The sequence below is a fragment of the Chelonia mydas genome, chromosome 3 (assembly GCF_015237465.2).
Source record: "Chelonia mydas isolate rCheMyd1 chromosome 3, rCheMyd1.pri.v2, whole genome shotgun sequence".
Taxonomy (NCBI): domain Eukaryota; kingdom Metazoa; phylum Chordata; order Testudines; family Cheloniidae; genus Chelonia; species Chelonia mydas.
The window spans coordinates 6,126,110-6,153,310 of NC_057851.1; the positions used below are offsets into that span (position 1 = coordinate 6,126,110).

Sequence of the window (27,201 nt, forward strand, 5' to 3'; positions counted from 1 at the left end):
TTGTAGCTAGGTGCTGGGAGTTGCCGATTGCATTGGCTGTAAGCTGGGTGGTGTCTGTGCATTCAGCCTGCATTTTCCCAACAGCATCCTGTAGACCTGGAATAAAATGCGGGAGAGGATTGAGACTGCAGGGGTGGGGAGGTTGGAGGGGTCCGTGATGACCCTGTGAGCTCAGTCTGAGAGGAAGGACTTGAGCCATTTTCAAGTGTTTCCAGGCACCTTTGCAACTTCTTGGAGGCTGGAGAAGTGTCTTTGGTGATGAATGGCAAGTGAGTCAAATGCAGCAGAGAGGTGCAGCCAGCTGACTGGCTGGAATTCCCCTGTCAGTGAGCAGGAGGAGGCCATTTACCAGGTGCTATGTCTGACCCATGCCCTGGCCCATCCTGACTGAGAAGGATCCAGGATACTGACAGCTGTTAGCTTCTTGGTTAGACTTGAGTCTAATTCCCAGCTCCTTAGCAAGTCACATAACCCTCTGCGTCTCAGGTTCCAGGTCTGTGCAATATGGTCTATGACTAAAAGGCATTTTATTGTACGAGCACCGGCTTTTATTTTAAATATTCCTACTGGGCTTGTTAATTTTGTTTTTTCATATTTTCGATCCAAAAGTTTTGTAAAGTAACCTTTTTAAACCCCTCCCTACTTCAGAGAAATGCACGGGGTCTGGTTCTGACCTCGCTCATGCTGGTGTCTGTCAGGAGAACGTGAGGTCCGGATCCCACTTATAATATTACAAAGGGGAAAAATGCCAGGGACATGGCCATTCTGCAGAAGTGTCCCATGGCATGTGTGGGACAGCCGCAGATCATGTTCTGTGTATCTCCTGCAGAGGGACCTTTACTGGGCTTTTGATACAAATCCCTGTGTAAGTGTGTCTGGGTGTCGTGAGCAGCATGCGGCTGGGAGGATAGTGTAGCTTAACGTGTTGAATTCCTCCCGGAAAGCCTGAGTTATGAGTGCCGGGAGCCCCTGTTTTAATTGGGAGATGGCTCTTCAGGCTGGCCCCCTCCTCCTCTTATTTATTTGGAATTGTTTGTTCGAATTATCAGGCCTAACAGATTGGGATGAACCAACTAAGAATTGGAGGGTGGGGGGGACTGGCTTTCCAAAAGAGTCTGCACATGGGAGTGCTGGCTGTTCAGAAGCCGTGGGGCTCCGTGAGCAGGGTGCTTTGGGACAGCTGCTTTAATGCGGGTCTTCCTGAACAGCTGGCCAAGCTGTGAGGCCATGTACATTCCTCGAGAGAGAGAGAGGAGAGCGTAACCCTGCCCGCAGCTGCCATGTACGATAGAGCGGCAGGACCTATTCTGGGAGCCACAGGCATGGGAGCACGGAGTGGCCCGGCTCCTTTTTTTTTTTTAGCGGCGGCTCCATTCCCAAGTAGTCAAGTGGATACAGGTGGTTAAAAATAGACGTCTGCAGCTGTGGGAAACATGCAAGTCCTGCCACCGGCTCACTCTCTGCACGCGGACTTGGCTCTAGCTAGCACCAGGCAAGTCCTCGAGGGGCTAGGCCTGTGAGTCTCTGCCGCAGCCCTGTCCGGAACGCTTGGACGTGGAAACCCGGTTAAAGCGGAATAAATGAACTTGCATTCAGACCATGGGTCACTAAAGGCACAGCTAAGCTCTTCCAAGGTGAGGGTGCGTGCAGGGCAGCTATGCCAGTGTCCCACATTATAAAGCGCATTCCCCTGGAGAGCAGCTGTGTATCGCTGAACAGCCCAGCAGCCTCCGGGCCCTGAACTGAAAAAGACGCTGCAAGAGTCCATATAATCAGCCTTCTGTGCCATCTGGGGAAAAGTTAGTCTTCAGGTCGATGGAGGCTTTTGGTTCCTGGGGGAGTAAATCTCCATTGTTGGGAGAAGGAGGAGGAAGATTCTCTGCTCTTCTCTTCCATCCAGGGCTCTCAAAATGCTTTGCGACTGTGATTAAATGAGGTAGGCAGCATTAGCTGCATTTTACGGAAGGAGGCGCGAAGGCAGAGGGAGGCACAGGGCCACGCAGTGAATCGTTGGTAGAGCTGGGTATAGAATCCAGGGCTCCTGGCTCGCAGCCCTGTGCAGTGGGGAGAAGGTAAACGTTACACACGTTGTTTTGATCCTGAAGCCTGTGGTTTAAGTTTTGGGCCAAAGGTCTCTGTTCTGGTTGCATCCACGCCATCCTTAATGGCGACGTAACCCAGGGGGAAGTGCGTTATGTGTCTCCCCACCGTGCCTGATCCACAGAGGATGTGAGTGTTACAGGGCCTGGCGCTTGGTGGAGCTGTAGAGACAGATGCTCGTAGCTCCAGAGGTCTGTGATTCAGTCCTGGGTGTTGATCAAGATGAAGGTAATCGAACAGACCGACTGGAGAGGAGCAGGGGCTGGGAGCAGAGCTACCGCATCCCGCAGGCAGGAGCTGTGTTTGTACCTGTCGGTTTTAATGTCTGTTCCCTTCTCCTCTTTCCCCTGGCTCAGCGTCCCAGGCAGCCTGCGACTCGTGGAAGGAGAGTGGCGACGTTTCAGACAGTGGCAGCAGCACCACCAGTGGTCACTGGAGTGGCGGAAGCGACATCTCCACCCCATCACCCCCGCATCCTGAAGCCAGCCCCAAGTACTCGAGCGAGGCCTTGAGCTCCCCTCAGGCTGACGATGGCTTTGAGACAGACTCGGATCCCTTTCTTCTCGATGAGCCTGCCCCAAGAAAGAGAAAGGTACCGAGGGCGGGAGGGGCAGGGGGAACTGTGCTGTGAAATCTCAGTCATGGGGTCTGGGCTGCCTAGTGAAACTGACAAGGTGTTGGTAAGTTTCACCTGTCTCTGAAGCTAGCAGGAGAGAGTGGAAGCAAAGTGCCTCTTACTAACCCCTGGCAAGCTTCACCTTGAGATCCCAGAGCAGAAGGGGTGCTGGGGATGGGAGAAGGGAAGAGACCCCAGGAATGCAAAGGGGATTGGCGGGGAAGAAGAGACAGTAGCCCAAGGGTCAGTTGCCTGCCATCTCCCCAGATCCTGCTAGTGACTCCAGAGTGCTCCCTGCTCCCATTCACTCCTGTCCTTTACTCATCAGCATTTCCCACTCTGCCTGATATCTATGACCAGAGCAGGGAGCCAAGGGCGGGTTGGGGAGTACTCCGTTCCATGCATGGAGCTCTTTCTCGGCTCAGTTCCCCCCTCTGTCCACATGAGCCAGGTGGAGCAGGCGCACTGATCATCAAAGGAGCTGGGGGAGGGGGAAAATAATGTATGGGAAACAAGCAGCTTTGATGTCAACTTTAGGGCAAGAGAAAGAGGAGCAGAGAGGGAGAAACAGGCAGGATGGGAGGGCGGAAATAAATCCAGATAACTGGAGTCTTCCTTGTGTCTGGCTGAAACTTGGCACCTCTGTGAACTGGCACCTTGAGAGGGCCAGGGAGGCCCAGGAATGTGTGTGGGGTGGATGGGACAAAACGGCAGCATCATGCAGACTGTTTTCAGTGATCCTGAGTGAATCTTAATTCTCTGGGGCTGTTTCTGTCCCTTCGGAGCAGGGCTGGGGTGTAACCTTTCTGTGACGTGGGGCTGTCTTTTTCCTAGAACTCGGTGAAGGTGATGTACAAGTGCCTGTGGCCAAACTGTGGTAAAGTCCTGCGATCCATTGTCGGTATCAAGCGTCACATCAAGACCCAGCACCTTGGGTAAGACCTTGAATGGCGATTAACCTGCAGAACCCAAGCAGGGTCTGAGGGGCTGGGGGCAGAAGGAAGAAGGAATTTCAGAGGCTCACAGAATTAAAAGTCGGAAAAGATTTGGCAGATCATTGAGATTATCCCTCGGAAAGGCAGGACGTAGTCTCCCAATTGAGGATATATTGGGTATCAAACTGGTACTGCCCTGGCCTGTGTGAAATGCGTTTGGAAGTTCTCAGTCCAGTGCCCACCAGTTATCCATGTCCCCAAAGCCACCATCATTGTTGTCCCTGTGTGTCCGCAGCCTCTGCAATGAGGCCAAGGGTTGAAGGGGCCCTGGAGAATGAACTTCCCTCTCACCCTTGAAGAGGAATCCCTTTGGGGCAGGTCTAACACGCTGCGGCTGTTTGGTGGGTAAAGCTCGTCCGTCTCCAGAGTTGTGGGTGCAGTACCTGTCACCAGTGCTTAGGGCAGATGCCAAAGGATTTTCTGCTGCACTTGACCTCCACTAAACCTGCTGCTTGGGCTAGTAGGGAACGCAGGAAACTACCCTGGCTAGAGAATTGCTGCTGGCCTAGATGGCTGATGTCTGCCATAACCTGCTTTCCAGCCCTCCCCTCTCCCTCTCGGACACCACTGAGATGGGCCCGGTACGGTAGCTCAGGGCTGCGTTGCCCACCCCAACCCTTGCCTTCTGTGCTCTTCTCCATCTTTCCTTTTCTCCCTTCCCCATTTCTCTGTGTCCCTCTTCCCTCATGTTTCCTGCTCTCTTGCTCTGTTAACTCTTCTCCTGCCTTCCACCCCCACCTTCGCCCAAGAATACAATAAGAAAAGGTAGATTTGCCAACCATCATTCTGCTCGTGTATTGCATCCCTTCTCTCCAGCCTCTCTCTGCCTTGTCTATTTTAAAGCAGAAGCGCTTTGGGACAGGAACAGTCTCGTGTGTTTGTGGGATGGCTGCCACTTGGCCACCACCAGGGAACGAACCGGGGACATCCAGAGCTTAAATTATGAGTCTCTGCAGCCCAAGCTAAGAGTGGGGCTGGCAGGGAGTTTTTATCCGGCTCATACAGAGGGGGATGCATAACTGACACTGACCAGTGCGTTACATTTGTATAGCACCTGGCACAGTGGAGGCCCTAATTCTGTTTAGGGCCTTTGGACACAGCTGAAATACAAATAAATAACAATGACGGAGACTGGGGGGTATTGAAAAGGGGAGATGGGATGTATCTTTAAGGCCCCCCCCCCAGGGTAAAACTGGTATTTCTTGGAAACAAGCCCTTTGCTTTATGCTCCCCTTTAAGCTGCTAATTAACTGAATAGAACTCAAGTAATGACTGTAGTTGCTCAGTTCAGCTAAGGCTTGTTTCTGGTGTGGTGGGGCCCCCTAGTTGCAGTTCAGGGTTGGTTCTCCAGGCATTGCAAATTCCCTAAAGCGAAGGGGTGTAAAGGTGGGACAGGAGTGAGCTGTAAGCTCTTCTCTCCCTGACCATCAAGGGCCCAGAGTAAAGAAAAAGTGGTTGCACCTCCAGCCAGTGGGCCCCTTGCTGCCCCATCCGACTGATACAGGCACAAGCCGCAAAGCTTGACACTTCTGCATTTGTACAGCAACTGTGGTACAGTGAGGAAAGAGGCTTTTATCACACAAGAGCAGGACGTGCAGGGGAAGCTAACGTCCCGTCAAACCTCCTGCTTTGCTCAGGTTTCCAAGAAAAATCCAGCCTCGAATGGAAGTTGGTTTTGGTTTAATTTTTGTGTTCCATGGTCTCCCTGCTGTACTGTACAAGTTATCGCATAAGAGAAGCTGGGTCTGAGCATAGGGCTGGGGGCCAGGAACTCCTGGGTTCAAAGCCTGGCTTTGCCACTAATTCTCGCCAGGGGCAACTCACAGTCTGTCTGTCCCTGTGTGCCTCAGTTTCCCCATGTTCAAAATGGGGATAATTCTTCCCCTCCTTGTAGGGATATTGTGGTGCTGTCCATTCTAAAACCCATGTCTACCACTCAGTCCCCCGTGCCAGTGTGGTTTTACAGCCTCACGTTTTTCTGTTTTGTGAAATGTTTTTTCTCTCGCCTTGTTTCCATGTGAAAGCTCCAAACAAACCATGGGGGAAACTGACTATACAGAGGATGTGGGGAAACTGACAATTCACGAAATACTGTCAGGAGCACAAAATAAACATGCTGGCAATATCGAGGGGAAAAAAACCTCTTTTCTAATCTCTTTCCTACACTCCTCTTGGGTTTTATTTGCAACAATGGTAGATAAAACAAAATTAGTAAGCAGTGAGATTTTTAAGCCGATGATGTCTGTTTAACTAGTTAATGCTTCTAAATCCCTTTGAAGATACAAAGCACCTTCCCATCTAAGTGCTAAATATTACTGGTGCAGTGACTGTAGGCCATATACCCTGAAGCTTCAGGGTATGTCTACGCAGCAGTTCGGAGCCCTCAAGAGCAAGCCTCCCAGCCCGGGTTGACAAAATCGCTGTGTTGACACCGCTTTGAAGGTGCAGTTTCAGCCTCAGCCACAACTTCAAAGCGTTGTCTACGCAGCGATTTTTACAGCTCTCACTCAAGTCCTGCTAACCCAAGTCTGTCGGTCAGGTCTGGCATGCTCGCTCCCGCAGGCTCTAAAATGCTGTGGATAAGTGCCCTTAGAGTCCAAAGGTTTGCTTGACACGTCTTCCGTACTTTCTGAGGTACGTGACACAACACAGGCGATGCTGAGCAAAGGAACTGAAGTAACTGAATCTTTATGCAGCCAACGAAGGGAGAAAGGAAAAATATTCATTTCCCAAAAGCAGCTAATAACACTGGATCTGGTGGCAGGAGACATTAGATGGTACGAACGGGGCTCATGAAATATTGGCAGAACTGCATGCTGATGTTGCGTTACAATGTTTTACTGGGTCAGCATGTGCTGTTGCTGCTGTGTGATTATTTCATAGCCCTTTGCATCCCCATTTGGGGCCAGCCAGCTCTCCAGGTTTCAGTACGACTGGTGTGCGCAAACCCGTCTGCATTCCTGCACTGAGCAATAGCTCGCTGTTGTCTTGAGCGTCAGAACTTGCTTTGTTGGCAGAGGCAGTGTTGGCCAGGACACCTGGTCTCTTGGAAAAGTGCGTGGAATCTTTAATCCCAGCCGGGCCAAAGAGACCTTGGTTTAATAGCATAACCGAAGAAGAGAACCCTCCGCAAGGGTGACCCCACCTGCTGCCTCCCACTGTCAGCTCTGAGAATGAGCTTGAAACTGGGGCGGGTCTTGAACCTGTGATGATTTTTTTTTTTTTTATAGCTCATTGGTTGAGTGTTGCCACCTGCATCATGCTGGCACCTCGCACAGATCTGATTGGAAGGGGGAGTTACTTATCATGATTACTGACTCATACCCTTTCCCCTTTTTAAACCACCACAGAGATGGCGCAGACTCTGACCAGCGGAGGAGGGAGGAAGACTTCTACTACACCGAAGTGCAGGTGAAAGAAGAAGCTGCTCCAGAGTCTGCCACCAGCCCCACCTTTGGGTCCTCACCCATTGTCATCCAGCAGGCCCTAGCCAAGCCAGAGGCTTTGGCTTTGGACCAGGCAACCTTGGAGTCTCACCTCCCAAACAGTGCCCTCAGTCAGTCTGCCCCCAGTTCCTTCTGGCACATCCAGGCAGATCATGCCTATCAGGTATGTTGGCCACTTACGGAAACATCATGATGGAGTGGCATCTGGCATCCTCATTCTTAGGGGCATTTGTTTTCATATCTAGTGACAAGGTTCAGAAACCAGCTGGTTGCTTATAGAATCTTCCTTACCACATCAGACCATTGGTCCATCAAGTTCAGGGTCCTGTCTATGGCAGTGACCAGTGCCTGATGCATCAGAGAAAATAACACATAATGAATTCTGTAGTGGTTGTGCATAGCAGGAATGAGAAAATCTCCTTCTCGGACCCAGCAGTTGATCAGCTAATGGTCTGATTCTCCTTGTTGTTTTGGCTTGGATAGCTACAAAAGTTAGTGATTCTAAAATGATCCAGTTCTGTTTTAAAATCCAGCCACAGAATTTGACTGTACCTCCTGCTCAGTGAGTTCCACAGATTGGCTATAGGTGACATAAAGTATTTTGATTTGTTGGTTTCAAATTTACTTAGTTTTGATCCAGTGTTTCCATAATTTTCGTACTACAAGACAGCATATGGGAGGAACTTCATTATGTCTTATAAACATTTGCAGCCTTGTTGTCCTCCTACCTGCTGGCTAGGCCTCAGAACCATGGAGCTGCGTATCTGTTACTCTTTGTTTAAGTGATCAGTGGATTTCTTTCGCTAGCCTGTATAACGCAGTCATTCTCTTGCTGTGAGCACTCTAGTTTCCAGCCACCCTGTAATTAGCCAGCTTGGTGGTATGCAGCACATCCCTATGTATGCAGATAAAACACAACCAGGAATGTAACTATACCGGATCCTTGCACGTCTTGGGTATTAGGAGTCCCGAGTTCAAATACATGGGAAGCATGGGGATCCGGTGTAACTGCATCACTTGCAGTTCCTCATGCTGCTAAAACTGTTAGGCCTTCTCTACACACACACACACACAAGCGTACCTAAACCAGTTTAGTTAAAGAGATACAACTTTCCTGTTGTAGGGGGTGTTATACCAGCATTGGCGTGTTTAGGCTGGTGTAGCTTATTCCTTTATGGGGAGGGGAATAAGCTGTACTGATATAAGGCACCTTTATATCTATTTGCCCGCTAGGGCTTGTATTGGTATAACTACATTCGTTAAAAAAAAAAAAATCACACCCCTTCCCAACCTAGTAATACTAGTGGACAAACTGCGTAGACCAGGCCTTACAGCCCAGGATATCTCTGTGTTACACAGGGGACAATTTGTGGAGCTAAGGCAGCATAAGCATTTCCACTGTAGCTGCCTGTCTTCAGTCACTTTCACCTTTCAGGCGTGGTCTCTGCCTGAAGGCAAACTGGGGGCGGGGGGCAGGTTGTGTGGAAAGTCTGAACAAAAAAAATGTATCCTGTTTTTTTAAGTAAGAGAGAGAGGGGGGAAAAAATACACTTTACACATGGGGGTGTGTGGGAGGGGCAGGGAATCTTGTAACATTTTTCTGACTAGCCCCACAGCCCAATCAGTTGGGGGTTGAAATTGAAATTTGTGTAACTACCTTGGAGAAATCCGTTTCAGGGGGAAACGTTTCTTAGTGCCCTGGGGCAGCTTGTTCGGAAGGAAAGAAAGCCGCCCACTGTGCATGAGCAGTACCCCTTGCACAGAAAGAGAGCAGTTAAGGTTGGAGAGGAAGGGTTGCTCTGTAGTCAGGGCACTAGACTGGGACTGGGGAGATCAGGGCTCAATTCTAGACTCTGCCACAGAGTCCATGGGACCTTGGGCAAGTCATTTAAGGGTAAAATTTTCAAAAGTACCTAAATGACTTGGGAGTTTAAATTCCAATGGCTCTCAGAGCCTAAGTCTGTCGTAAAAATAGGACTTCGGCTTCTAAATCACTTTTGGAAATTTTACCCCTAATCTCGTGACTTGGTTCCCATCTGTACAATGAGGATAATATTTCCTCTCCTCCCCTTTTGTCTTGTCTCTTTAGTTCCTATCTTGAGGGCTGTTGCTGTTTTTTGCTGTATATGTGTATATACGTACCTACCACAATGAGGCCCTGGGCTTGGCTGGGGTCTCTAGGCACTCCCGTAATACAAATAAATAATCGTAAGGAAGGTTGCTATGCACATATGGTTGCTGAGGCTGCATGCTGAAAAGTGAACTAAAGGTGCAGCCCTCCTAAGGGTGGGGGACTCTGCCTCTGGGCTCTGAAGCAGGCCAGCAGCTGTTAGGTGTCTGCCCAGTGGAGCTCAGAGTCTGTGCTGGAGTAGGGGCTCTGAAGGCTGGTATCCCACAGCTCCTGTGGCTGGCAGGTCAGGTACCCTCTTCTCCAGACCTTATAATGGTCCTGGAGAAGGTGTTCTGGTGGGACCTAGTGAAATCGTTCCAGGTTAAGGAATTTACCTAAGAAACATCTTTTAAAAACTCCATTAAGAGAACATGCAGGCTGCATGGTTCAGAGCGCAAAAGTCAGGGAGGAGGGATATTGAGGCTCCGAGGTGTTTGGCCAATTCACTCAGTGATAGTCAGATGGAACCCAGTGTTATACCAATAAAATAAAATCCAGCAGGATCTTATTAAAGGGGAAAAGGCAAAATGCCACATTTATTATGAATACAGAAAGAATCATAGTAAGCAGTTAGTTATAGCTATAACATTCCATTCAGTTTCATACTTATTCTCACATTCATTCACACACACACACACACACACAGGTTCTGCAAGGTTGTTATCCTAGTTACCAGCCTTAGAGTTGCTCATGCCAAGCCACTGGCCAGGTGGCCTGAACATGAGGAGGGAGCAGGGCCTTGTCAGATACTCATCTGATGCTCCTGGAGGTTGGTTTGCAGAATCAGATCCCAAAGTTCTCACTTTCTAGAGTCCATTTTTATAGTAATTTCTTCCTATGCCAGTCTATGGGAATTGCTTCATCATGCTGTTGCTGAATCAATCAGCAGATGGCACATTCCTGACGGCTCCGTGCTGCCAGATGTTATCTTGTTCTTTGGTTCTCCCATTCTTGAGGCTGTTGGGTGGATTCCAGTCTGCTCTCCGGGGGTCCTCTGGTTATTTCCACTTGACGCCTTCTTCAGCCGATGGACACCGGATTCTTAGGCTGGCACCTCCCTGATCATTCAGTTGTTATCCACACCAAGCATCCATCCACATCCATCCTCTATCTCTATTTTAATCACAATTGTTAACAAAGCGAGATGAATACAACAAAAGGACGGGGAGTCTCTGGGTGCTGTTTCTGTTGTTACAGAGTATTGCTTTGAGTCTCTCTCTGTGTGAGTAGTTGTTGTTACAAAGAATTGCTTTGAGAACAGACTCTGTCTTAGAATGTACTAACACAATTAGCAGCTTGCAAGTTTCACACATAGAGGGAGAGAAACAGTACCAAAAACCAAGAGACCTCTTAATTAGTAATACCCTGGAATTTAAACTATGGGGGATCAAACTCATTTGTGATTTTAATACAGAACTTCTTTAATATGATCCAACACCAGGAGTCCTGGCTTCCCTGTCCTTGCAGTTACCAACACTGCCTCTGAAGGGTTAATGTTAAACCACTAACCTTTGCTCCCCTTTCCTTCTACAGGCCTTACCGTCAATTCAGATTCCGGTGTCACCACACATATTCACCAGCATCAGCTGGGCTGCTGCCACCTCCACCATCCCTTCTCTCTCCCCGGTGAGTCACGCTTGCTTGGCTCTTTTTTCTTTACACAGTTAATTGCCCAGCACCTTTGAAAGGGTGATCGGGCAGGGGTGGGAGGGCATAGGGAGTGGGAGTTTTAAAGAGAACTGGTTTAGCCTTTGTCACTCCCTGAAGCTTATGTGCTGCCTGAGAGGAGATCTGTGCATTGCCACCAGCTCAGAGGACATGGCACCACATGGTTGAGCTATGTTCTCTATGCTGCTTTACGCACGCAATAAAACCAGTCTCCATAGGCTATTCAGTACAGAGACTGGGCTGGATCCATCTGCCTGGACAGATCTCAGTAGCAGAAAGCGAGCTCTGGTGTGTGTGATGACTCATATATCTGGAATTGATTCTCATGTGCAGGTTCGAAGCAGATCACTGAGCTTCAGTGAACACCAACAGCCAACATCAATGCTGAAGTCACACCTGATCGTCGCGTCTCCTCCCAGGGCTCCCAGTGGCACCAGGTAAGAGTTTGCAGAGAGGGGAAGCGGGTGGGGACCATGCTGCCCTGGTACTGTCAGAGAAGAGAGAGTGTTAGCATAGGTAGTAATGAGCCGATACCATATCCTGCACAGGGACAGCTGGGTATGGTTACACCATTGCAGGTGGGACAGTGAGAGAGGAAGGTTTCAGAGTAGCAGCCGTGTTAGGCTGTATTTGCAAAAAGAAAAGGAGTACTTGTGGCACCTTAGAGACTAACAAATTTATTTGAGCATAAGTTTTCATGAGCTACTGAATGCATCCAATGAAGTGAGCTGTAGCTCACGAAAGCTTATGCTCAAATAAATTTGTTAGTCTCTAAGGTGCCACAAGTACTCCCTTTTCTTTTTAAGAGAGGAAGGATGCTGTTATGGTTGTGTTGTATTAATTTAGGTGGATTATATGGGCCCAAAGAGTGAAAGGTGTTAATGTGGCCCTGTCACTGACCAACATTAAACAGTGTTAAACAAGGTTCGGGGTTTAGTAGAGAGATTTAGTACCATGGCAAACACACCATTTAAACATCCTTTTAACCTTTTATTAAAGATATACAGAAAGAGGGGAAAAACAGTTAAAGCATTTGGAATGTAAAAGTATTACGTGAGGCTCTCATTTTAACCATGTCCCTTGTTGCCTTTAGGTGAAGAGAGTTTTTAGATGGAAAAACTTCTTGTTTGACAGTCTTTTAGGTGGTATGAAAGATGGTTGTAACCGTCCTTCTGGGGGAAACATGGGACTGAATACCTGAAGTCCTGGGTTCTCTTCCCAACTGTGCAACAGACTCTCTGTGATCCTGGGCAAATCACTTAACTTCTCTGTGCCTCAGTTTCCACATCTCCAGAATGAGGATGACGTTAATAATATTTTCCCAGAAACTTTGAGGCTAAGCTCTTTGGAGCAGTGGCCATCTCTTTGTTCTGTGTTCGTATGGCGCCTCCCACTGTGGGGTGCTGTTCCATGAGTAGCTGCGGTAACAAATAATGTCCTCAGAGTTCTTTGATATCCCCAGAGAGAAAGTGCTGTTCAGGTGCCAATTATTATTGACTCACTTCTGCCCTGGCCCAGACCTCTGGCCTTGTCTCCTACCAAAAAGAAAAGGAGGACTTGTGGCACCTTAGAGACTAACAAATTTATTTGAGCATAAGCTTTTGTGAGCTACAGCTCACTTCATCGGATGCATACTGTGGAAAGTACAGAAGATCTTTTTATACACACAAACCATGAAAAAATGGGTGTTTACCACTACAAAAGGTTTTCTCTCCCCCCAACCCACTCTCCTGCTGGTAATAGCTTATCTAAAGTGATCACTCTCCTTACAATGTGTATGATAATCAAGTTGGGCCAGAGAAAACCTTTTGCAGAGAAAACCTTTTGTAGTGGTAAACACCCATTTTTTCATGGTTTGTGTGTATAAAAAGATCTTCTGTACTTTCCACAGTATGCATCCGATGAAGTGAGCTGTAGCTCACGAAAGCTTATGCTCAAATAAATTGGTTAGTCTCTAAGGTGCCACAAGTACTCCTTTTCTTTTTGCGAATACAGACTAACACGGCTGTTACTCTGAAACCTGTCTACTACCAAGTTTCCTCCTATCTCTTCCATTCTGCAAAGGAGGACAGCCTTGTATTTTCTAAGCCACTTTCATGCAAACCCTGCTTAGAATTCCTGTTAACCAAGCCACCAACCTCTCCTGGCTTAGGAGCCTCCCTTTGAACTCCCTTGACCACCTGGCTTACAAGAAGCATGAACTAAAATAATAAGAATGATAGGTAATGAAATCTCCTGATGCACGTACCCAAACTGAGGTACCCCATGACCTCGCTACAGACCTTGTCCTTCCTGTGTCATGTCCCTGGCTAGCTTGGAACCTGGCATCAGCACCTTGTCTTTTGATATGTTCCTCTGAGGCGCTCAGCGTGCTTTTGGGCACTTTAGAAATCATGGATGCTCTGGGACTGGGTGATCTAGGATGGTGAGATGTTAATGGGGATGTTTTAGAGGCTTATAATCTTCTCCTGTGGCTATTTTGTATTGATTAAAGCCTAATCACCCCTCCAGTCTGCATAGCCTCCTTGCTGGGGCTTCTGCCTGAATAGGTCTTTTCAACCCAATCTCTTTAGCCTTGTACAAGACATTAACAGACTAGCCCAGACATGTCTAATGTGCATCCAGGTGATAGGCCTGGTACTGTCACACCTGCATAACTCTACGTTGGGCCGGGGTCTACACTCGTGGTCCCCTGAGTAGGTTAGTGCCCTGCAGGGGAATTGCCCCATGTTTCTGAGAAAACCCCAAGTGTTCAGGAGACCAGGTGCATTCCTGCCTAGTCCAGGATTACCCTGGGGCCCTTCCTCAGCAAAGACCAGAGCTGGCCCTTCCATATTTCAAAAGATGTGTGAGAATCTTCTACAGTAGCCTCAGTATCGCCCATCCCCATCCCAGAAGGCTCCTGTTGCTCTGGGGCCCCAAACCTGAGGGGTCAGGTGCTGTCCTCTGCCCCCTTCCTTCTTGTTCCTGTTTAAAAAAGGAAAGTGATGTGCTTTCTGCCAGCCCCAGCTCTGGCATGGAGCTGTGTGTGGCACTTCATAAATAATAACGGATGTCCCCTGTATCATACCTTGGTTCTCAGATTTCTGGAGACGAGCCTTCAGGTGAAGCCATCAGACCTTCCCACCCTGCTATAGAATCATAGACTCATAGAATATCAGGGTTGAAAGGGACCTCAGGAGGTCATCTAGTCCAACCCCCTGCTCAAAGCAGGACCAATCCCCAACTAAATCATCCTAGCCAGGGCTTTGTCAAGCCTGACCTTAAAAATATCTGAGGAAGGAGATTCCACCACCTCCCTAGGTAACCCATTCCAGTGCTTCACCACCCTCCTAGTGAAAAAGTTTTTCCTAATATCCAACCTAAACCTCCCCCACTGCAACTTGAGACCATTACTCCTTGTTCTGTCATCAGCTACCACTGAAAACAGTCTAGATCCATCCTCTTTGGAACCCCCTTTCAGGTAGTTGAAAGCAGCTATCAAATCCCCCCTCATTCTTCTCTTCCGCAGACTAAACAATCCCAGTTCCCTCAGCCTCTCCTCATAAGTCATGTGTTCCAGTCCCCTAATCATTTTTGTTGCCCTCCGCTGGACTCTTTCCAATTTTTCCACATCCTTCCTGTAGCGTGGGACCCAAAACTGGACACAGTACTCCAGATGAGGCCTCACCAATGTCCAATAAAGGGGAACGATCACGTCCGTCGATCTGCTGGCAGTGCCCCTACGTATACATCCCAAAATGCCATTGGCCTTCTTGGCAACAAGGGCACACTGTTCACTCATATCCAGCTTCTCGTCCACTGTCACCCCTAGGTCCTTTTCTGCAGAACTAGCTGCTGAGCCATTCGGTCCCTAGTCTGTAGCGGTGCATGGGATTCTTCCATCCTAAGTGCAGGATTCTGCACTTGTCCTTGTTGAACCTCATCAGATTTCTTTTGGCCCAGTCCTCTAATTTGTCTAGGTCCCTCTGTATCCTATCCCTACCCTCCAGCGTATCTACCTCTCCTCCCAGTTTAGTGTCATCTGCAAACTTGCTGAGGGTGCAATCCACACCATGCTCCAGATCATTTATGAAGATATTGAACAAAACCGGCCCCAAGACTGACCCTTGGGGCACTCCACTTGATACCAGCTGCCAGCTAGACATGGAGCCATTGATCACTACCCGTTGAGCCCAACAATCTAGCCAACTTTCTATCCATCTTATAGTCCATCCAGCCCATACTTCTTTAACTTGCTGGCAAGAATACTGTGGGAGACAGTGTCAAAAGCTTTGCTAAAGTCAAGGAACAACACGTCCACTGCTTTCCCCTCATCCACAGAGCCAGTTATCTTGTCATAGAAGGCAATTAGATTAGTCAGGCATGACTTGCCCTTGGTGAATCCATGCTGACTGTTCCTGATCACTTTCCTCTCCTCTAAGTGCTTCAGAATTGATTCCTTGAGGACCTGATCCATGATTTTTCCAGGGACTGAGGTGAGGCTGACTGGCCTGTAGTTCCCCGGATCCTCCTCCTTCCCTTTTTTAAAGATGGGCACTACATTAGCCTTTTTCCAGTCGTCCGGGACTTCCCCGGATCGCCATGAGTTTTAAAAGATCATGGCCAATGGCTCTGCAATCACATCTGCCAACTCCTTTAGCACTCTCGGATGCAGCGCATCCGGCCCCATGGACTTGTGCTCGTCCAGCTTTTCTAAATAGTCCCGAACCACTTCTTTCTCCACAGAGGGCTGGTCACCTCCTCCCCATGCTGTGCTGCCCAGTGCAGTAGTCTGGGAGCTGACCTAGTTCGTGAAGACAGAGGCAAAAGAAAGCATTGAGTACATTAGCTTTTTCCACATCCTCTGTCACTAGGTTGCCTCCCTCATTCGGTAAGGGGGTCCACACTTTCCTTGACTTTCTTCTTGTTGCTAACATACCTGAAGAAACCCTTCTTGTTACTCTTAACATCCCTTGCTAGCTGCAACTCCAGGTGTGATTTGGCCTTCCTGATTTCACTCCTGCATCCCCGAGCAATATTTTTATACTCTTCCCTGGTCATTTGTCCAATCTTCCACTTCTTGTAAGGTTCTTTTTTGTGTTCAAGATCAGCAAGGATTTCACTGTTAAGCCAAGCTGGTCGCCTGCCATATTTACTATTCTTTCTACACATCGGGATGGTTTGTCCCTGTAACCTCAATAAGGATTCTTTAAAATACAGCCAGCTCTCCTGGACTCCTTTCCCTCTCATGTTATTCTCCCAGGGGATCTTGCCCATCAGTTCCCTGAGGGAGTCAAAGTCTGCTTTTCTGAAGTCCAGGGTCCATATTCTGCTGCTCTCCTTTCTTCCCTGTGTCAGGATCCTGAACTCGACCATTTCATGGTCACTGCCTCCCAGGTTCCCATCCACTTTAGCTTCCCCTACTAATTCTTCCCGGTTTGTGAGCAGGAGGTCAAGAAGAGCTCTGCCCCTAGTTGGTTCCTCCAGCACTTGCACCAGGAAATTGTCCCCTACCCTTTCCAAAAACTTCCTGGATTGTCTGTGCACCGCTGTATTGCTCTCCCAGCAGATATCAGGGTGATTGAAGTCTCCCATGAGAACCAGGGCGTGCGATCTAGTAACTTCTGCAAGTTGCTGGAAGAAAGCCTCGTCCACCTCATCCCCCTGGTCCGGTGGTCTATAGCAGACTCCCACCACGACATCACCCCTGTTGCTCACATTTCTAAATTTAATCCAGAGAGACTCAGGTTTTTCTGCAGTTTCATACTTGAGCTCTGAGCAGTCATACTTCTCCCTTACATACAGTGCAACTCCCCCACCTTTTCTGCCCTTTCTGAACAGCTTATACCCATCCATGACAGTACTCCAGTCATGTGAGTTATCCCACCAAGTCTCTGTTATTCCAGTCACATCATAATTCCTTGACTGAGCCAGGACTTCCAGTTCTCCCTGCTTGTTTCCCAGGCTTCTTGCATTTGTGTATAGGCACTTGAGATAACTCGCTGATCGTCCCTCTTTCTCAGTATGAGGCAGGACCCCTGTCCTCTCATGCGCTCCTGCTCGTGCTTCCTCCTGGTATCCCACTTCCCCACTTACCTCAGGGGTTTGGTCTCCTTCCCCCGGTGAACCTAGTTTAAAGCCCTCCTCACTAGGTTAGCCAGCCTGCTTCCAAAGATGCTCTTCCCTCTCTTGGTTAGGTGGAGCCCGTCTCTGCCTAGCACTCCTCCTTCTTGGAACGCCATCCCGTGGTCAAAGAATCCAAAGCCTTCTCTCCGACACCACCTGCGTAGCCATTCGTTGACTTCCACGATTCGACGGTCTCTACCCAGGTCTTTTTCTTCCACGGGAAGGATGGACGAGAACACCACTTGCACCTCAAACTCCTTTATCCTTCTTCCCAGAGCCACGTAGTCCGCAGTGATCCGCTCAAGGTTATTCTTGGCAGTATCATTGGTGCCCACGTGGAGAAGCAGGAAGGGGTAGCGATCCGAGGGCTTGATGAGTCTCGGCAGTCTCTCCGTCACATCGTGAATCCTAGCTCCTGGCAAGCAGCAGACTTCTCGGCTTTCCCAGTCGGGGCGGCAGATAGATGACTCAGTCCCCCTGAGGAGAGAGTCCCCGACCATCACCACCCGCCTCCTTCTCTTGGGAGCGGTGGTCGTGGAACCCCCAACCGTAGGACAGTGCATCTCATGGCTTCCAATCGGCAGAGTCTCCTTCTGTTCCCTTCCCTCAGATGTATCATCTGGTCCACTCTCCACATTAGTACCTGTGGAGAGAACATGAAAACGGTTACTTACCTGTATCTGCCCTGCTGGTACATGGATGCTCCCCTTTCTTCTTCTGGAGGTCACGTGCTGCCAAATTTCTTCACCGTCCTCCTGTCCCTGCTGCGCAGCCTGCTCTGAATCTTCAGAACATTGTGCCCGTAGAAGCATATCCTGACGTCTGTCCAGGAAATCTTCAGTTTCTCTTATGCAATGCAGGGTCGATACTCGTTTCTCCAGACCTTGAACCTTCTCTTCCAGTATGGAGACCAGCTTGCACTTCGTACAGACAAAGTCGTTTCTGTCCTGTGGAAGAAAGACAAACATGGCACATCCAGTGCAGGTCACAACAGCTGAACACCCCCCATCCATATTATCTTCCTTCTATGAGCTCACTCAGGAGTTGTAGTAACTTCTCAGAGAAGCCGGCAAGATGTAAGCCTCAGCAGGTTCTCCCCGGGGAACTCCCAGGCAAACTCCCTGTGTTAGCCACTCTGCTGTTCGCTGCTCAGCTGGTTCGCAGCTGACTGGCTTTTATACAGTCTAATTTAGGTCAGGTCCGTAACTGTTCCAGTATGTCCATTCAATCCACCAGCCTGTTGTACACTTCTTCCTCTTTGCTGTCTGCATGTAATAGCTTTGCTTAAATACTTAATAACTGGGGACTCTGTTCTTCATTTCTCCTCCTAAAAACTCTTATGTAGCGCTGCTGGTACAGAGTAGCTTCCACATTCCACCCCAGAGGTGACTGCATTTCAGTGGTGAATGACTGAACTCTGTATGTAGTTTGTCTGCAGCTTTGTGACTCTTCAGAATGAAAGCGGGTATTATTCTGTATTTGAATTATTTGCCCCACTAAGATCAGCTATTATGCATAGGCACTGTGCATAATACACATAGTAAGAGACAGTCCCTGCCCCAAAGAGCTTATGATTTAAGTAGACGAGAAATAAAGTGTGGGAGAAAGGAAGTGTTGTTATCCCCATTTTACAAATGGGGAATTCACAACACAGATCAAGTGGTTTGCCATGGATCACACATGGAGCCTGTGGCAGAGCTGTGAATTGACTCTCAATCTTTTGAATCTCAGTCCGGTACCCTAACAATAAGACCAGCCTTCCTCTGTATTAGCATTCTAATAATGGTGCTGTGGAGATGGCTAGTATTGCTGATTCTTGACTGAAAACAGTCTAAAAGAAAAGAAGGAAACCCCTTGGTTTAAACTTCCACTTTCTTTGGACTTCCTCAGGATGGGACCAGCCCTTTGATGTAGGCCTGGTCTACCCCAAAAAGTTAGGTCAACCCAGCTACGTCACTCAGGGGTGTCAAAAATCCACATCCTTGAGAGACTGTTAAGTTGACCTAAGCCCTGGTGTAGGCAGTACTCGGTCAACAGAAGAACTCTTGCGGAGAACTCTCGGGGAGGTGGATTACCTACACCTGTGGGAGGATCCCTCCTGTCAGCATATGTGGTGTCTACACTGAAGTGCTCTAGCAGTGTACTTGCAACTGCGGTGCTGTAACATTTCAAGTGCAGACAAGCCCTTAGAATTCTAGAAGCTGCCACATAAGCAAGAGATGATACCGTGGGTTCAGCCCATCCCTCTGCTATTGCAGGGTTGCTCTCTACTGTGAACGTCTAATGCTTTGTTCACACTGGGGCTTCCTCCTCAGGTTTAGCTCAACCTTGCATTGCGTTGCACATGCTCTTTTCTCCCCTGCGCTCTGTAACGCTTTAATAACCATGTCACCGTCTTGGTTATTTTTGTTACTCTGCAGAAAAGTCCGTGGCGAAGCCAAGAAATGCCGTAAAGTGTATGGAATTGAGCACCGAGACCAGTGGTGCACGGCCTGCCGGTGGAAAAAGGCCTGCCAGCGATTCCTGGACTGAGCACATGAACATTTCAGGAGTATTGAATTTCTCTCTCTCTCTCTCAGCCGAGAGCACCCAAAGTTGGTCATTGCTGCAACCAGGGCACAGCAAACTTGGAGGTATCTATCTCCTGTGGCTTCAGCAGAGATCTCAAGAGCTGTGTGTAAATTCCAAGTTCTGTATATTGTATGTCAGCTGGATTTATTAATTTTTTACACTTTCTGTGGGTTTTTTACAAATGTAAAAAAAAAAAAAAAAGTCCTCCTATTTTATAGTAAAAATAGGGAGGGAAAGAAAGAAAGCTGGTTGCTTGGTGTTCACAGCAGACTTGTTATTTGGTGGTCCAGGGACCAAAGAACTTTTTACTGATCTCCCAGCTCAACAGTACAGTCTACTGAACTTTCAGGTCAGTAGCTGAGATAAGGAGGTGAGGATCATCTCTCTCTGTTACTTGACTGGCTAGAAAGCTCAAAGTCTGCTGTTGTTTAAAGGGCACTGTCAGAATAACAATCATAGTTTAAAAAAGGAAAATGATGTTCATGTTTTACTAGTAACACCTTAAATTATTGGAATGGGAGGAATTTAAAGTTCTTTCCTTTGCTTTTTACCAATGATACTGTGTTTACTTTTTACACCTCTCAGCTCTGACATTAAAGCTGGACTTGCTATGTCTCTGGTCAGTTTCACTTCCTGGTATTTATGTGTTCTGATACAGCTGCATCAGCAATGCTGAAATCTTAAAATAAACATCTACATATATTTTTATCTTTTAATTAAAAACAAATTTTTTTAAAACTAATTTTTTTGTTAGATTCATGAAAACAATGTATTTCTTTGAAAAACCTATTTTTTGGGTCTCACAGTGTCTCTTTAACCTACAGGGAATGAGTTTTTATTTTGAAACCTGATGTAGCTTTCTGCGAAGTTGGCAGGATCAATATTGTTAACCCAAGAGGACTAGAAAGGGTGGACACACAAAAATTTAGGCCCCAATTCAGCAAAATGCTTACATACATTTTTACATTATGTTGAAATCAGTGGGACTAAAGTACATGCTGAATGAGTTGGGATTACTTGCATGCTTAAAGATAAGCACGTGCTTATGTCATTTGCTGAATCAGCATCATAGATACGTATGTTACGAAATCCTGAATTGTGAAAGATGTCTGAACCCAGCTTTCTGGCTTTCATTTTTTAAAAATTCATATTCTCTTTACATGATTCAAATGTTTCTGGTTTGATCTGTCATTGTGTACAGTTTACTGTCCTCTGGGGGTAGAATTTATCCCTGTTTGCCTGCTTCTCACTTATAGCAGTGTAACTTCAGTGGAGTTACTCCTGACTTGCACAGGTTTAAATAAGAGAAGAATCAAGCCCAAGGAGTCTTTCTGGAATTGCGGGGGGAGCTGGAGGGAAAGATCAAAGGTTCCAGAGGCCCCTCTGATTTTGGAGAAGAGCACCATTTAATCCACCACCAGCAGTCAGGTCCAATTTTTATTGTTTTTGGTCTTTGCACTCATGGCTGATCAGCCACGTGTAGGAAGTGCCCAATCTACTGTCTGAGCTGTGAAAAGCCACTTGGCAGCAAGTGCAGTCCAGCCACAATACCAGCACACACATTGCAGCTGCTGTGAGGAGCAGCAGAGTGCATCCCACGGCACAATGAGCTGTCCTGTGGAAGCTTGGCCCTGCATGGACAGGACCCTGGCGACCAGGTTGCTAATGTCAGTGTCTCTGTCCATCTCACTGTGTGGCCTTGGAGCACAAAGGCAAAGATTTTTGTTCTATACATCCCCATTTTGTGTCTTGGGGAGTCAGTGGTGTTTCCATCATTGAACTCAGTACAGTATGCGATGATAGCAGTGCAGGTTGACTGGGACACTGCCCCCAGAGGGTGCCATTTTGATCGTGTTGAACTCAACGGGTGTCACAGAAGTGCTCTGTCACAGTCACTAAGGAGTCGTGGTTTCTCTTAACAGGGCAAGGAATGCCCCTGTCACTAAAGCCATTCAAATGCTACGCTCTGTTGTGCAGAGAATCCTGGCGCTGTGAAGTCTGTTTTGTTTGTAAATACAAAATGGCAGCTACACACGAGCCATGTGGTCCATGTTGTGCATAACTCGGCTGCAGTCAGAGTTGAGGGTTTTGTATTAATGGGAGTGGGTGGGAAGGGGATCATTGAACTTTTTGCTGCGTTTTTGATAATCGTAGGCCATAAACTGCAGAGCTCAACCCATGGGCAAGGCAGAAACAAGCCTGGTGTATTTTTAAGGACCATAGGATTGACTACACTTTCTTTGTAAAAAACAATTCATGTGACCAGGAGGGTGTTATTTCCTCCTGGATCAACGTGAGCCTGGTTGATAAAGGGGCAGGTGGTGCAGTCAAAGGGGGTTATATATGGGGGTGCTTGTTGGTATTTTTTTGTAATTTTATACATATATACAGTATATTGTTTTAGAACCCAGTCTTCTGCTCGCTGTTAAATTGGTGGTTGCCAAATTGGCCTATGGGAAGCAGGAACAAAGTGAGTGTGTCTCCCTGTTTCTTTGTTTTTTACTTAGTCCACTGGTTCTGAGCCAATGGAATCATCTAGGTCTGATTCAGTAGGGTCAGGTTCTCTAGCTGGGTCCATGTGGGTCTGATGCAAAGTCCATTGAAGACAATGGGAGTCTTTCAGTTGACTTCAGTGACTGCGGTTCAGATACTTTATGAAGGAAGGAGTTCATAAGAGGCCCTCTCTTACACTTTAGTCCCTCCACTGTGACTCTTACTCTGATGACCACCATAAAGAGCTAGCAGTTTGAGATCCACTGTCTTAGTCTGATGAGAGAAATGTGGATTATGAAAGCAGACAAGTTGCTGAACTGTTCTATATAGGTGACCTGTAAAGGAATACTGCAGTGGTTTGTCATACCAGGTGTTATAATACCTTCCTGGGGCTTAATATTTTACTAAATACTGGAAAAGAATGACATTTCAAAAGAGATTTCAGACATAGTGGTTGCTCGCCTAAAAAGTACCATTCAGAGAAAGGGGTTGATGATAGTCAGTTGGGGCTGCCATTTTCATGGTGAAGAATTGTGCTTCCCAGCAGCCAGGGTACTACTTGAACCCCTCACAGGACATAGGTGAAAATTGGGCCATTCTAAAATATATTCTATTGTTTTTGAAACAGAAACATTTAAAAATAAATGTAAAAACCCACAAACCTTTAAAACAGTCTAATTTCCAGCTGTTTTTACTTGACTTGAATTTGCTGAATCCTAACCTGCCAATGCACCTTTCTGTTTATTAATAATTCGTCTTTATTGTATTTCAGGCACTTGGGGCCTACTCTTGCAGTGCTTGTTTGAGTACTCCCAGTGACCTCAGCACTGCAGTGGGACTATTCACATGAGAAAGGATTGCGGAATTGCATACATAACTCTTAAATGCAGTGGTTAAACTATCTCTTGGGTTACACTGCAGTTTTCCTTTAAGGCTGGCACCTGTGCCCATTGATAAAATTATGAAAGGAAACCTCTTGTCTCCCAGTTTGAACTCTTGATATTGGATGCTGCTTACTTGCATGCGAGTGCTTCTGTGTTTTTTGCACTCGAGTTAGGGAAGGATAAAGTAAAACGGACTAGAACCATTGCCTGCAATTCAAATAGAAGCCTCTTTTGAGGCCCAAAAAGTTCAGTTTCTGATATTATTAGTTGTTTTTCATTCCCAGTTCTGGAACCAGAGAAATGCCTCATCTCTTATTCCTGGCTCTGCTGTTTAAGGTTTTCATCCCTCATTATTATAGTATCTGAGCACCTCATAATCTTTAATGTATTTTTTCTCACAACACCTCTGTGAGGTAGAGTAGTGCTAGTGTTCCTATTTTATAGGTAAGGAACTGAGACACAGAGAGCCAGATTTCTAAATGTGTTAGATGCCTGTTATGGGGCTCACCATCCCAGAGCGCTCCCTTGTGGCGTTGTTGTCTCTCACCATCCTGGAGTGCCCTCTTGTGGTGGTGTCATCTCTCTCATGTCGTGGGGTACTTGGCCCTCTGGCTTCCTCCCTCTAGAGTCCCACCCCTTTTGGGGCATGTGTCCTTAATGTCCTTCATCAGTATTAAAACAAACATAGTGAACCAAAAAGTCTTCTGCCCCACCTGGGGTCTTCAGTTCCAGTCTCTTCACCGAGTGACAGCAAGTGAAACAGTAACAGCAACTCACTTCCAGCCCTATGAGTTTGAGATTTCAGTCTCTCTCTTCCAGTTCACTTTAGTCCTCTGACCTATTGTCATGATACTGACCTGCAGGGCCCCAAGTCCTCTCTCTCCCCCCCCCCCCCCCCCCCGTGGGGGGAGGGGGCATGGCTATAGTTAATTGTGGCTTCTGCAGTTTATTCCATTTTTCCCCGTCACAAATTTGGTCACCTCACCAGATGCTATGATCAACCTTCTTGATCCCCAGATGTTCCAATCTTGAGATCCCTACGCATACTTTTGGAGCACAGATCCTCTAACACTCCCTCGGGAGAGCTGTGATCTTGCCATCCACTACCCAGCGCCTGGAACCAATGCTGAGACACCATAGACTCCCCTTGTAGCTTAAAGATCCCCTCTCCCAAAACCGCACCAAAAATATGAGCCTTCTGCGTTACCGTTCAACCCTCTCAGGGGACACACAAAAGTTGTGACGCATAATAGACACTTTGCCCAGAGTTCTAGAACACTGTTGCTCTTTACTGAATCATACAAGAAACACACAGGTCCATACAAAAATAATAAAACCTATGCTCATTTCTCATTTTCTTCACCAGGGCATTCTTTGGGCTGGGGTCAGAGCCTCTGGGGCCAAACAGGTCCTTCTGCTGTGGACCCTTAGGTTCTGAAACATGGAGTCTTCTTCCCAGCTCAGTTACTAGTACTTTCACCTTGGCTGATCCATGTCTTTCCTTCTTTCTTCCCAAACCTCCTGTGTCTCTCAATCTTCTCCTGACCCACCCAATCTCTGTGTTTTTTAAAGGCTAGCATTAACACCTAGGTATCTTTGTTCTGCTTGGTAACTTTCCGCTCTCCACTTCTTGTTCCTTCCTTCAGAGAGGTAGAGTAAAACTGTTTGTGTTTATTTCCCCCCCCCGGCCTAAACTCACCCACTGTTCCAAGGTGTTATCACTTAATAAGTTCTAAGGACCTTCTGTTGTATCTGGTCTACTCGGAGGATGTGATACAGCTCTGCTTAGCCCATAGTGGATACGCATAGCTGGAGGAGCATTTGTGATACAGCATTTTTCATGGTAACCACTTCATAATAACTTTGTAGTATCAACCAGAAGTTGCAAGTTGTACAGATATGGGGTGTGACAACTTGAAGGATCTATATCAAGGTCCTTCTTCAAACTCTCCACCCCGGAGAGGGTTCCACCCTGCATTTCCTCTAAATTCCTCTCCTCCCTACCTGGCCACACCCTCTCCAGGTGTAACCAGTAGGGTCACTCAAGCTGTCCAGCTGTTCATTAAAACCTTCTTTGCTGAACTTCTCCGATCAGCCTCAGCCCAGGGCAGTTAGCCCAGCTGCAGACCAGCTCCCCCTTAAAGGGGCCCAGGCACCCCATGACACCATCTAATTCCCATTGATTTCACTGGGAGTTAGGCACTTGCATACATCTGATCCAGGGAGACTAAGGGCCAGATTTCTAAAGATCCAGATATAGGCACCTACTGGGATTTTTCAGAAGCCCCTAACTCATGGGAGGGTTTGTGGTGGAGCAAGGAATTGAACCCCCAAGTGTTTTGAGTTACAGCCTAGCACCCTAATCGTTGGACCCATTGTGTCTTTCAGGAAGTGGAGAGGTCCAGAAATCTTCTTAGAGAGCCTATTTTATGACATTTTTAGTACAATTTGCAGACTTCAAATGAAGCCATCTTAGCAGTTTACTGATCGTAGTCTCATCTCTCTCTCCAGCCGTGAGATTGGAGGAACAGGACACAACTCACCCTGACCACTCTTCCCTCTCTTTCTCTGGGACTCTTGGGGCCCTTCTTTTGCTTAGGACCCTGCAATTCATAAGGTCAATCTGGGTCACTCAGGAAATTAAAATATGCATCCAGACTCACGGGTGCTGATCAAACCAATCCTATGAGCCTCTTTAAGGTTCACCCCTCAGTAACTGGCCTTGAACAATCCAGAGTCCTCAACCCAAACATTTGTACGTGTTATATATGTGTTTATTTCAAGGATAATTTTTTTGCTGACAGAAGATTGGGTTTTGAAAAAAATAACATTTTGCTTTTGTTAAATGTGATTTTTTTTTAAAAAGTGTAAATGACTTTGGAATAAGCAGTCACCTATAGAAGCATGTGGTATACCGTATACCCTCGCTAAGCTGCACAAACTCTTAGGCCAGAGAGGAATGCAGAATCTATCTGCTATTGCCTGGTATCACAGGCGTGTGTGGGATGGGAGGAAGGTAGGCAGAAGAGAAGAATTACACCACTAACACACACTAAATACTGTCCACTGGCTTTTTTTCCCTATCTTGCAGCACCTTTGTTTGTACACATAGCCATCTTGCAATGCCTGATTCCAAAATGAAGAGCACTTAATCATAATAAAGAAAAAAAGATCTTACATAGGAATATTTTGTATCAGTGTTTTTTAAAAGATTTGAAAGGGGATGGGGGATTCTTACACTTTATTTTGAGGGCTTTTGCGGTACAGATTTAATTGGACAAAATAGTTCTTAACAATATGGTGGTTGTTTTATATGTGGGTGGTTTTTTGTTGGAACAGCTGGTGCACGTATTTTTTAATTTTATTTTTTACACTTCTTTTGTTGGCAGAAATGACACAGCAAGATTTTTAAAGTTTTTTTTTTTTTTTTTTTTTTTCCCTTCGCTTTTCTCCGCCTAATTTTCTGTCTTGCTTCCAACCACACTTGGTAGACTCTACTTTTCCTTCTGTCACTCTTGCATAGACTCCATACTTTAGAGCTTTTCTAATCTTAAGCAAGTCCCCCTCAACCTCCAAACATTAGGTAGCCGTGACTGGTGAATTCAGCTAAGAAACACCTCCCATATGCACCTGTTTGGTCTGATTGTCTTTTTGTGCATGTATATGTATGTACATAGGAACCTTTCCGCTAGGCATTAACTGGAGTGTGTCCAGCCTACACGTTGTGACCCTTCATTGTTGATGGGAGATTGGACCCCTAAAAGAAGCAAAGCAGTTGTGTTGTGTGAAGTTCAGCACCTGGTGACCCCCCTATTCTGTCACTCTACACCCCCATTGGATTAAAGAAATGGGAAGTCTTCAGGTAGATACACAAAGGTAGGGTAGGGTGTAACGTGTTTTTCTGTGGAGTTATGGGATATGAGAAAGTGTGGAAAGGATGGGACATTTGTTGCCAATAGCTGCTCTTTGGCATGCTATTCAGCTTAACGGGGATATGCCGTATCAGTGAATTTCTGTCTCATTGGAGCTTTTTTCAGCTGTCTTCCAAGTATTATTTTTTATTGTAATAAAATAAAAATGTGAAATGTAATTTTTACAGCAGCAATATAAAATATATTTTATAAGAAATAAAATGAAAAGTTGCCTGATA

The 27,201-nt window shown here is 46.9% G+C and overlaps 1 protein-coding gene across 6 annotated transcripts in view; it reads left to right on the forward strand.

The window, feature by feature from the left end:
• Nucleotides 1-27,201, forward strand: part of ZNF395 (zinc finger protein 395) — a 51,420-nt gene extending 24,219 nt beyond the window's left edge. For all 6 annotated transcript variants that reach the window (XM_027829171.2, XM_037893824.2, XM_037893821.2 and 3 more), the window contains 6 exons: nucleotides 2,457-2,692; nucleotides 3,551-3,651; nucleotides 7,062-7,320; nucleotides 10,861-10,953; nucleotides 11,329-11,432; nucleotides 19,524-27,201. In XM_027829171.2, coding sequence (XP_027684972.2) covers nucleotides 2,457-2,692; nucleotides 3,551-3,651; nucleotides 7,062-7,320; nucleotides 10,861-10,953; nucleotides 11,329-11,432; nucleotides 19,524-19,635 — 905 coding nt within the window. In that variant the 3' untranslated portion in view covers nucleotides 19,636-27,201. The remainder of the gene's footprint in view (nucleotides 1-2,456; nucleotides 2,693-3,550; nucleotides 3,652-7,061; nucleotides 7,321-10,860; nucleotides 10,954-11,328; nucleotides 11,433-19,523) is intronic.